This window comes from Emys orbicularis, chromosome 6 (genome assembly GCF_028017835.1).
Source record: "Emys orbicularis isolate rEmyOrb1 chromosome 6, rEmyOrb1.hap1, whole genome shotgun sequence".
Lineage (NCBI taxonomy): Eukaryota > Metazoa > Chordata > Testudines > Emydidae > Emys > Emys orbicularis.
Window position 1 is genome coordinate 75100767 of NC_088688.1, and position 12735 is coordinate 75113501.

A 12735-nucleotide genomic window follows, 5' to 3' on the forward strand; every position below is an offset into this window, starting at 1 on the left:
GCTGCTGTTTTTAATTTTCATTTACTTCCTGGTGCTGACCAGGACTAGGGGCTTGATTCAGAGCCCACCGAAGTCAATGGAAAAACTGTCTCTAACTTCAGTGGGGTTTGGATCAGGCCCTAGAAGCAGTGATATCAAAACACCCTGGACTCTGTGTGAGGAACTCTGTTTTTTTTCAATATTTGTTACCCCACAAATACCAGGACTCATTGTAGGCAGAACTGGGGTATACGCATAAAATAAAGTTTGCTGACAATTTTCCATTATAAACCCCCTCAACCATTTGAGCTGAAACTTTCCATGCATGGTCTGTGCCTCACATTGATTTTTATTTTGTAATAGTTTCAATGCAAACAGTTCAGCTGTTTCTGAGAAGGATAAAGAAAATCAGTCATTTTGTTAATGTTAACATTTTCTAACCACTTCTTTGAAGAGCACTAGTGCTTCCATGAGTTGCAACAGGAACTTAACATTTGGCAAGGAGCTAATTCTGAAGTTTCAAGATGTGCCTTTTGCTATCCCCATGAAAATCCATTCAATTTTGACTGAGTAGTACGTCTCTAAAAATTGCTATTTACACATTCTTAGTAGAGCTTGTTAGGGGTTTGTTGCTAAAATCTATGAAATTTTAATCTGTGCTGAACATGCTCCCAAGATCCACAGGTTGTGAACTCCAGAGAGCAACAGGCACTGCAGGAGCAGTAGCCGCTACTATCCTTTTGGGCTAGGAAAAGGAATGTTGGCATGGGAACCAGGAGAGCATTAATTCTAATCCTACTTCCTCCATTACTGGTATTAATAATTCTGTGTACTTCACAGATTTTATTTTACCCCTATTTTTTGGAGGATGAGAAGTACCATTCCCCAAAAGGGAGTAACTGAGAGGGCTGAACAAGATCTATCAGCTAGGCAGTTTTTAATCCATTTAATGTGTGCCATTAATTTTATATTATTCTAGTTTAACCAAAATGTTGTGTGGCACCAAGTCAAATGCCTTACAGAAGTCTAAATATATTACATCAACACTAAAACCTTTATTGGCCAAATTTATAATCTGAATAAAATAAGATATCAGGTGACTTTGACAGGATCTATTTTCCATAAACCCATGCTGATTTGCATTAATTACATTAACCTCCTTTAATTCTTCATTAATTGAGTCCCTTATCAGCCAGTGCATTATGTTGCCCGGGATTAATGTCAGGCTGATAGACATATAATTACCCGGGTCATCCTGTTTACCCTTTTTAGAAATTGGCATAAAGTTAGCTTTCTTCCAGTCATCTGGAACTTCCCCAGTGTTTCAAGAGTTATCGATAATCAACATGAATGGTCTAGCAAACTCCTCACCCAGCTCTTTTAAAACTCTTGCATACATCCTGCTGACTTAAAAATGTCTAGTTTTAGTAGCGTCTGTTTAACACCCTTCAGAGATACTAGTGGAATGGAAAGTGTGTTGTCACCATATGATGAGACTATATCATCTGTTTTCCCCCAAAATACAGAGCAGAAATATTTATCAAATGCTGCTGCCTTTTCTGCATTATTCTTGATTATTTTACTATTTCCATCTAGTAATGGATCAATACCATTGTCAGGATCATAGAATCATAGAATATCAGGGTTGAAAGGGACCTCAGGAGGTCATCCTTTTTGTTCATAATATAATATTTAAAATTGATGACCCAGGCAGTATGGGTATGCATGATGGGGTTTCTTTGTAGAGTTTTTTTTTTTTTTATGGTATATTACATTTCTTAAAAATTAAGAGGCTCAAGGTAGCAAAGTCAAGCACTCAAAAGTTACATAGCCCATGCCACCTTCTGCCTGTTTGTTCATATTCATTATGATATAGTCTGCAAATACATCATCATCATGCCAGTTGTTCTACTGGATCCTTGCCTAATTCATTTCACAAAGTGAAAGTGAAGCAGGCAGTTAGTTTGTTGTTTTCTTTCCTTTTTTTTTAAAGAGAGAGAGAATGTTCTCATGATTAAGAACTGGACTGGGAGCCAGGAAAGCTTGGTTCTATTCCTGTTTGTGGCATTCCTTATGTGATGACAGGCAAGACTGTTATAATACATATGAACAAAGATGCCAAAGTATAGTTGCATAGGTAATGTTAATTCTAGCATTTCCTGCAACCTAATGTTCCTGTAACAGGTTTTTTATATGTAATAAAGAGCATAATGTTCAACTTCTATCCCAATGCCCTTGGCGTAACTTGATTTAATTGTTGTCTCAATACTGTTGACCAAATTCAGATCTCCTGTAAAAGTGCACAAGACCATTGAAGTCAGTGCATTTACACACTACCTTAGGTCTGAATTTGGCCCAGTATTTTTCACAATAAATATTTAATGATGACCTGCTGCATTTAAGTAATGTTAAGCTTTTGCAATTATAATGTGCTAATTTAATATAACTTGGTAAGAATTCCCCTTGCCTCCCCTTTAGCATCATCCTAAAATTGCCGTTTTAAAAGGTGGCTACAGTAACTGGGCTATGAAATGAGGAGATAGGAAATTGTCAGAGAAATAACTTGATTTAGAAGTTGGTTCTTATGAATTAATATTGCATACTTTTTGTCTCAATTACATTTAAAATTGTTGACATATTTTCACTGAGACAACAGAAATATTCTCCTCTTTGTTACAAGCCTTTAGTTTACACCGATGATGTTGGGGTCTCGATTGTTTCATTAGCTTTTCTTCAGGCTTCTGTTGCCAAAGCCCACAATCAGATTAAGTCTCCCGGGCCTTTACTGACAGTGTTTACTGTTCTCCTGGCCTACCTGCTGGGCTTCCTTCCATTATTAAATTTGTTACTCAGCTGTGCTGCCTTGTCTTCTAATCTTTTGACTTGTCACTTTTGCATTGCTTTGTGCTGTTGTGCAATCTGCAGCAGTTGACAGCTCAAGAAACCATCTGGGCCCTGCAGCTTATTGCTGTCTTGGGTGATACTGTGGCTCCAGCATCTCCAGCTAATGTCCTTGAGTCTAGTGTCGGGGGGAAATGAAAGAAATCAGTGGCTTTGGGAGGAATCATCTAAAATTCTGTTCTGACAGCCAATAATTTTATTCTTCCTTAAATTTACAAGCACCAATTTTTTTTTGTATTTCTGTATTTAAATGACTTGTGCATTTTATCACTACACAGCAGGGCAAGGTTTCTGTTTGGGCATCTCTCGTTAAGTGGATGGGGCATGTGGACTCAAGTATTTCTCATTGCAGCAAGAATTCTCAATGGCAACTCCAATGTTAGTAGCACCAGTCTATTTAACTAGCAATAACCTTTACAACGTCATTCATTTTAATTCAGCTTGTAGACTATAAATTCCAAAGCTGTGTGGAATAGATGGTCTTAAATTCAGGCCATCGAAGTTCAGTTTATTTTTTTCCTTTAAAAATAAGATCATACTAAAACACACACACAAACATGGGTTATTCAACATAGAATTGACAAAAAAGAGAGAAGTTGATGTACCTAATCATAGACTCATAGACTTTAAGGTCAGAAGGGACCATTATGATCATCTAGTCTGACCTCCCGCATGATGCAGGCCACAAAAGCTGACCCACCCACTCCTGGAATAATTCTCTCCCTTGACTCAGCTGTTGAAGTCCCCAAATCATGATTTAAAGACTTCAAGTTGCAGAGAATCCTCCAGCAAGCGACCCCTGCCCCATGCTGCGGAGGAAGGCGAAAAACCTCCAGGGCCTCTGCCAATCTACCCTGGAGGAAAATTCCTTCCCAACCCCAAATATGGCGATCAGCAGAACCCCGAGCATGCGGGCAAGATTCTCCAGCCCAGACCCTCATTGACCATTGATACTAATTACCAGCGATGGCACATTATTGACCTATTGACTAAAATCACGTTATCCCATCAGACCATCCCCTCCATAAACTTATCAAGCTTAATCTTAAAGCCAGAGAGGTCTTTCGCCCCCACTGTTTCCCTCGGAAGGCTGTTCCAGAACTTCACCCTTCTGATGGTTAGAAACCGTCGTCTAATTTCAAGCCTAAACTTCCCGACGGCCAGTTTATATCCATTTGTTCTCGTGTCCACATTAGTACTGAGCTGAAATAATTCCTCTCCCTCCCTGGTATTTATCCCTCTGATATATTTAAAGAGAGCAATCATATCCCCCCTCAGCCTTCTTTTGGTTAGGGTAAACAAACCGAGCTCCTCGAGTCTCCTTTCATACGACAGGTTTTCCATTCCTCGGATCATCCTAGTGGCCCTTCTCTGTACCCGTTCCAGTTTGAGTTCATCCTTTTTAAACATGGGAGACCAGAACTGCACACAGTACTCCAAATGAGGTCTCACCAGTGCCTTGTATAACGGAAGCAGCACCTCCTTATCCCTACTAGAAATACCTCGCTTAATGCATCCCAAGACCGCATTAGCTTTTTTCACGGCCACGTCACATTGCCGACTCATAGTCATCCTGCGATCAACCAGGACTCCGAGGTCCTTCTCCTCCTCCGTTACTTCCAACCGATGCGTCCCCAGCTTATAACTAAAATTCTTGTTAGTCATCCCTAAATGCATCACCTTACACTTCTCACTATTAAATTTCATCCTATTACTATTACTCCAGTTTACAAGGTCATCTAAATCTCCCTGCAGGATATCCCGATCCTTCTCTGAATTGGCAATACCTCCCAACTTTGTGTCATCCGCAAACTTTATCAGCCCACTTCTACATTTGGTTCCGAGGTCAGTAATAAATAGATTAAATAAAATTGGACCCAAAACTGAACCTTGAGGAACTCCACTGGTAACCTCCCTCCAACCTGACAGTTCACCTTTCAGTATGACCCGCTGCAGTCTCCCCTTTAACCAGTTCTTTATCCACCTCTGGATTTTCATATCGATCACCATCTTTTCCAATTTAACCAATAATTTCTCATGCGGTACCATATCAAACGCTTTACTGAAATTGAAGTATATTAGATCCACCGCATTTCCTTTATCTAAAAAATCTGTTACTTTCTCAAAGAAGGAGATCAGGTTGGTTTGGCACGATCTGCCTTTCGTAAAACCATGTTGTAATTTGTCCCAATTGCCATTGACCTCAAGGTCCTTAACTACTTTCTCCTTCAAAATTTTTTCCAAGACCTTGCATATTACAGATATGAAACTAACAGGCCTGTAGTTACCCGGGTCACTTTTTTCCCCCTTCTTGAAAGTAGGAACCACATTAGCTATTCTCCAGTCCAACGGTACCACCCCCGAGTTTACAGATTCATTAAAAATTATCACTAATGGGCTTGCAATTTCTCGCGCCAGTTCCTTTAATATTCTCGGATGAAGATCATCCGGTCCGCCCGATTTAGTTAAGTAACTTCCAGTCTCAGCAGAAGACATTAGATCTGTTCAGAAGAAATCTATGGACAAATAAACTGACCCTTCATAATTAATTGAGAAGGTAAAGAAAAAGATTAGAAAGTTAAGAATTTTTAGTTGTCATATTTTTTTTATCTGTTTAATTTTCCCAAGTTTTAGACTTAAGAGAAAAAAGCCCTATGTCTTACAAACTCCATTAGTTTTGCTATTTTGGTTGCGTTCATAATTTCCTTAACTTCTCTGGGGCATGAGCAGAACCATATTCAAGAATGCTTGAAAGTTAAGCTTTGTCAGCATAACCCGAGGAGCTTGTAACGCCTGTGAAATCCACATTTCCTGATTCACTGGAATTTTGTATGTTCCACCTACACAGCCTATGCGGTCAGTAGTTGGCTTACTTATGGTGCTTATAATTTTTCAGCAGAGGTTGTGTCTCAAAAAGGACTTTGCACTGTTTGTAGCCAAGATCCAAAGAGATGTGAGGGAAGCTTCTACAGCCCCACAAAACAAATGTTAATGTTTCTTACACTTGTATTCTAATGGCAATAGTATTTTAACAAACATTCCCTTGCTGCATTTGCAACCAAAACATTGCAGCATTTTTGCTAGTTCATGAAAAACCCAAAGGTAAAATTGACATAGACAAAGAAAAAGTGAAGCTAGTCTAGCTTAGTTTCCCATCTAGTTTTGTTATTCAAACTGAGTTAAATGCAAAAAGCAAACAAATAGTACAAATAATGAAAATGAAAAAATCTTTTTGTTAATCAGATATATTTGTAACATGGTGATGAAACTTGGTTTTAATCTGGCATATTATTATGTTCATATTAGATCTAAGTGTATCTGACCATTGTCTGCAGGTCTACAAATGATTGGGAAGGGTTGACCCAAGGCAACAAAATCTGACCACTCTGCTCATCTAATTTGAAGCGAATTGGCACCCAGCTGCCTAAGATCTACTGCGGATACTCCTCCTCTTTTTAGTTTTGTACCTGGTGTTTGGAGATATACAGGGAAATAAGTTTATCTTGATGCTTAATCAAGGAGTCTCTGTTTTTTTTCATTTGTGATGCATGAGCCTTCTCCCTATTCCCCCCCCCCCTTTTTTTTTTACCCTGCAGAATTGGTGATAGTCACCAGATCTGTTTCTTAAGTTGTAACATGCATGGATAACTAAATTGTATGTTCCAAGTAGGTAGTAATTGTCCCATGTGCCATTTCTCACTCAGCATTAATGTAAATGACAAACTTAACATTTTTAATTTGCTTGTAGTTATGAGTGGACATGCAGATGTTAGAACAGTTTCAAAAAAAGAAAAAATCATCACTTTCTAAAAATATTACCAGTCCTCAAACACAGTCTGTTGGATTTACCTCAAACTTTTAAAGCAGCTGTCCTTTGGGGGCAGGCTACACATGATACAGTTTATTCAGAGAGCAGTTTCCAGAAACTTAGTAGGGGGTTAACATCAGGTCAATAATGAAAACTGTTGAAGTCTCCACGAGAGTGAAACTGCTGGGACTCTGTAATGTCAGAAACATCAACTTGACAATTATTTTATTTTTACACTGCTGGGGGTGCAAGGGGAATGGCTGGGAATTTGCAAACTGTGAAAATGAATTGGCAAAGTGCATCCTGTCATAATATTCTTCTAACCAAGCAACGTAGTACCTGCCCTTTGTGTCTTCTAGTAGATTATTTTGGCAGGGCATTTTGTTTGGGGAAGTAGGCCTCTCAAGCTACAGAGACACTTTGAGGAATTTTTGGCTTTCTTTAACAGAAGGAGAGAGAATTTGCAAAGTTTAAGATACTCTTTAAATCAAGGAAAACACTCTATAAAGTGGTCAAAATTTGCAAACACAGATTTTAATAATGCTGTCTTTAATGAAAAGGGCACAAGCCTACATGCTAAAAATATGTAGAACTTTATTACAAAAATAAGATCTTGCTGCAGTTGTAATATACAGTACCTTGCAAAACCTTAAAAAAATGTTGTGTGGATATTGCCTTTGTTATTGTTTATATTTATTTTTTGCAATTGTTGTGCAAGAAAATATGAAGCTTTTTTAAACTATCGGCGATTCCTTTTCCTATAGGCGACTCTTAAAAACCATGTATTAAAAAAATTGAATCTAGACTTTTTTTGAAGCACTTTGAACAGAAACTTGAGACTTGAATTGGAAACTTTCTGAAAGATGTGGTTTTGTTTTTCCAACATGAGATAGCTCAGTGTTGAGCAAAGTCTGCCCACCTGCTCCTCCTTAAACAGATGTGTTTTGCTTTCTTGGCATGGAGCAGTTTAGTCTCTTCCCTTGCTAAAGTTTATTTCCCTTTCAAAATTGTACTAGGGATTTCCAGTACTAACTATACTGTAAGTGTACTTGACAGTGAGATCATGATCACACACATCTTTTGGTGGGTGGGGCTGGCCAGAACAAAAAGTTCTAGAAAAGAGTAGTGGCTAATCAGTAATAAGATTTATTGTATTGTACATGTACATCACGTTTAATCTTTCTGGACCACAGTTGCCCATTTTTGCCCTGCTAAACTCATCTAAACTGTAGGTTTTTATGAGAACAGCTGTATGTCATTTGCTGTCTGAATATTAAACATACAATCTGCTAGCTCAGACATTTAACCAAGTGAAGATCACAGAATTCTGCAGAAATCTGAAAAGCTTTGTCAAACTATGAAATTTGACTGTTACCTGAAGATCAAAAGATCTCAGTGCCTGAGGTAGGAAAACACTGATTAATCAGGCAGAATAATTTATTTGCCTCAAACCTATCAACTCATGCTTGGTAGATCTTTGTTTATCATGGCAGGCAACAGTAGTGATTAGAGAAGAATAGCATAATTATGGAGCTTTTATGATTAGCTTTGTATTAATTCATCAAAATAAAATGACTCCAATTTGTAGCTGGTAATCTAGGTATGTATTTATCAGGAAATGTATCTTTCAAGTCCCCCTTTCATCCTTTCCTAATAATAATTTAACGAAGTGCAGTTTGAAATTAAAACCCATCATCATTTCATCGCTACAGTCTTACTCCTGAGTGTTTATAATACCGAGTTTAGCACACATCTAACACAATTTTTCATTGTAAGATATTTTTACCGGAAGGGCATGTCATTTGAGTTTCCTTTATATTCTGTTTGGTTTTAAAAAACAGATTTCCCAAAAGGCTGGTAACACAAAAGTTAGACACAGACATAGGCGTGTAATAGTAATTAATCATTTTTATTAAAAATTAAATGGATTAAAACCTGGCTAACTGATATGTCTCAAAATGGAAACAGGAAATCATCATTCAGTGTGTGTGTGTGTGTGTGTTTCCACTGAGGTCTCTCAGGGGTTGGTTCTTGGCCCTACGCTATTTAACATTTTTGTCAATCACCTGCAAGTAAACATAAAATAATCACTGATAAAGTTTGCAGATGACAAAAAAAATTAAAGGATTGGTAAACAATAGAACAGGTCACTGATTCAGAGCAATCTGGATCACCTGGTAAACTGAGCGTAACCTGGAATACTGTATCCAGTTCTGGTGCCGACAATTCAAGAAGGATATTGATAAACTGGAGAGGGTTCAGAGAAGAGCTAGGAGAATGCTTAAAGAATTAGAAAACATGCCTTATAATGATAGACTCAAATTGCTCAATCTATTTAGCTCAGGGGTCGGCAACGTTTGGCACGCGGCTCGCCAGGGTAAGCACCCTGGCGGGCCGGGCCAGTTTTATTTACCTGCTGATGCGGCAGGTTCGGCCGATCGCGGCCCCCACTGGCCGCGGTTCGCCGTCCCGGGCCAATGGGGGCGGCGAGAAGCGGCGCGGGCAAGCGATGTGCTGGCCGCGGCTTCTCGCCGCCCCCATTGGCCCGGGACGGCGAACCGCGGCCAGTGGGGGCCGCGATCGGCCGAACCTGCCGCATCAGCAGGTAAATAAAACTGGCCCGGCCCGCCAGGGTGCTTACCCTGGCAAGCCGCCAGGGTGCTTACCCTGGCGAGCCTGTGCCGAACGTTGCCAACCCCTGATTTAGCTTAACAAAGAGAACATCAAGGGATAACTTGATCACAGTCTAAATGTACATAGATGGGGAACTAATATTTGAAAATGGGCTCGTCAATCTAGCAGAGAAAGGTATAACATGATCCAATGGCTGGAAGATGAAGCTAGACAAATTGAGACTGGAAATAAGGTAGCTCTATTTAAATCAAGATTGGATTTTTTTTTTTTCCTGAAAATATATACTCTAGTTCATTTGGGGGAAGTTCTATGGCCTGTGTTCGAAAGGAGGTCAGACTAGATGATTACAGTGGTTTCTTTTGGTCTTGGAATCTGAATCAATTACAGTACATGGCTCTTTCTATTGTCTTCTTTTAAAAACCAAACTAACTTTACTTCCTTTCCTCAGCTATTGACTTAAAGAATGGTTCTGGTGAGGTGTATCAAGGGCCAGCACAGGGTTCTGCTGACACCACTTTCACCCTTTCGGATCAAGACTTCATGGAGGTGGTCCTAGGCAAGATTAATCCACAAAAGGTAAAGGCATTGTGAAGTAGAGATGTTCAGTCGCATTGTGAAATATTACTCGTTTACTCGGAGACATTCTTGAAGTAGCACAATTTCTAGCATGCAGCTTATTTAGAAGAAAAGACTGTCTTGTAGGCCAGTAATCTGACTGAAATATTGAGTCTCTGTGAAAAGTGCTGCTGTAGAGTACGGTGCTCACTCCTAAAATGGCACACACGTGTATGAGATACTACACTTTCCTATTGTAAGCGAAGAGAGAGATTTCACTTACCACTGGTGAAATCTTAGCTGAGCAACTCATATCAACCTTGTACATGTAATAATATTCTGACTTGCAAGATTAATACCCACGTTTTGTGCATTAAGAATGTAATAAAGAAGAAAGGCCCATTACTGTTGTCATGGGCCTGTGGATTTCTGTTGCATTATACTGAGACACAAATCTATTAAAATTAGGCATAAATCCTCCTAAATAAGGCAGATCACTTAGGGGAGGAGATTAAAAAAGGGACATAATAAGGAGTCTGCATTTGAGCATCTGCAAATGTTCCTCCTTAAGTGCTTAAAACTACTCATTTGTAATTAAAAACGCATGTTATACAAGTTAAGTGTCTCAAATTTAACATAATTCAGTTTATAGCCTAGATAAATGGATATTCTTAATTAGCTTATCATAATATATTGAGAGCTCTTCTTTGATCCCAGTCAACAGGACTGAAATTAACGACGACTTTGAATTAAAAATTTGGAGCTAACAATGTTGACTCGTATATAATTCCTATATACTGCATGAGCAGTAGGAATATACAGTACAAATATTTTGTGACCTTTATATATAGCAGGCACAAGGTCTAAACAAACAAGTTTATGACAATCTGTGCATTTCTGTATTCTAAGGATTAAAGTGATTGCATTTCATGCACAATATTTGCTGTTAGACATCAGTATCACCTGTGAGTTTCTGTGGAGAGGAGGGGCTTTCCACCTGAAGACGTTCACAATAGCAATTTATATTTTGGACTACTGGCTCCATCAATTTCTTATTTGAATTTATCTTTGCGTTAATGGGAATATGGAGAAGTGTGCTATTCCAGAATTTTGTTTGCTTTCATATAACCTTCAAATTGCAAAACCAAAGTACAGCAATATTGATTAAATAAACACGTTTTAAAATGTCATAAAAATTATGAACCACATTTAAACTGGCTATGAAGAGTCTCAAATCAGGAGCAGAACTAAAAATATGCAATATTGGAATTTCAGTGAAAACGCTCAAAGACTGATTATTCTGGTTGCACGAGTGAGTGCTCCCCTGCATACTGCATATTGTAAATGTGTTAAGAAAAAAGTCAACTGACCGATTTTTTACCCATTTAAAAATGGAGACCCTGGCTGACTGTGTGTGAATTTGAGTAGGGTTCAGTCATCCTTTTCCTATCCTCCTCACCTGCAGCTGTGGGGTGATGTTAGCACTCACTGAACTCAAGAGTGTCTGGTAAGATGGGATTGGGGCCTTGTCTCTGTGTAGTTGTTAACTTCTGACATTGGAGACTGGAGAAGCTCAGCTTTTACCAGCACGCTCCCCACGTTGCTGAGCCCTCGGAAATGGCTCAACTACCGCCACTTCTCCATTTACCACTACCCTTCTGCATCCCTGTACTTCTCAAGAAGCTTGGTGTTTGTGATTCTTGGTGTTATATACAATGAGGCTTAAAATGTCTTCTGTTCATAGCTAATGGACATTTCCTGGTGAGGTTTGTCCTGTAGGACTTGTCTAAAGTAAACCTCACTCTACTACTGTAGTTCGTTTTTTTTTTTTTTTTTTTTTAATAGACCTTTGAGAAGTAGGCAAACAATTGAAGAAAATTATTTTTTTCCCCTTCTGCTTCCTATAGGCATTTTTTTCTGGTAAACTAAAAGTGAAAGGTAACATCATGCTGAGCCAGAAGCTGGAGATGATTCTTAAAGACTATGCCAAACTCTGAACTGCTAGATGGTCTACTTCAATGTTCCCTTAAGAAGATCAGGAATGGCTGTCATTTCAGAAACAGAGCTTGAATCTTTATGCACATTTCTTATTGTCTATGTTCTGATTCACTTTATTGCTAATATGTTTCCTTGATTGTTGCAGATACAAAAACCTGATATAAATCTGTTTAACACTCTCTTTTTCTCTGTTCCTCAGTAAAAGTTTGAATCATAATTTTCTCATATTGTAACTTCATTTAAATAAAACTTGCGTAGTTCTTACAAAATACATATTTCTATATCAATTATAAAGAAAATTTAATCATTAAAATGCTTTGATACCTCCTTCCTGCATCATTGTCTTTAATCCTTTCATACTGCTTAAGTCTGATGTTTAAAATGCCGAAGAATCTGAAGGTTTTGTTTTTGCAATTGGTGTATTTGGTGGTTTATTATGGCCTCCTGTAAACGTCTTAAAGAAGCAGTTAACCTGAAGTCAGTTTCATTTATTACATATAGTCTGCTATCTTTTGTAGACAAGAAAGCTCTTTGAACTTTGCAGCACATCACCACATTCAGGTTGTCTGCCATTTAGAGAAATTTACTATTAATTACCATTGTGCCAATTAAATGCAAATTCTCAGTGTCTTTCAGTACAGGCCATTTATTATACTAATTAGGTGTTGTTCATGCTGCAGGTTGGAAAGGTTTATAGCTGTGTAAAAGATAATAGAATGTTTAAATATGCAGTGTTGGAAAAAGACCTGGTTCAGGTCCTGAACCAAGAGGAGCATTGCAAGAAAGAAAGTTGATCTACTGTTTAATAATTTCCTTTGTGTTCTTGAAAGATTGTTACTTTTATTTACTTGCAAAGCAAG

The 12735-nt window shown here is 38.4% G+C and overlaps 1 protein-coding gene across 1 annotated transcript in view; it reads left to right on the forward strand.

Moving 5' to 3' along the window:
- Positions 1-12200, forward strand: part of HSD17B4 (hydroxysteroid 17-beta dehydrogenase 4) — a 127657-nt gene extending 115457 nt beyond the window's left edge. Inside the window, exons 23-24 of the mRNA XM_065406047.1 lie at positions 9771-9898; positions 11785-12200. Coding sequence (XP_065262119.1) covers positions 9771-9898; positions 11785-11874 — 218 coding nt within the window. The 3' untranslated portion in view covers positions 11875-12200. The remainder of the gene's footprint in view (positions 1-9770; positions 9899-11784) is intronic.
- The last annotated feature ends 535 nt before the right edge of the window (positions 12201-12735 follow it).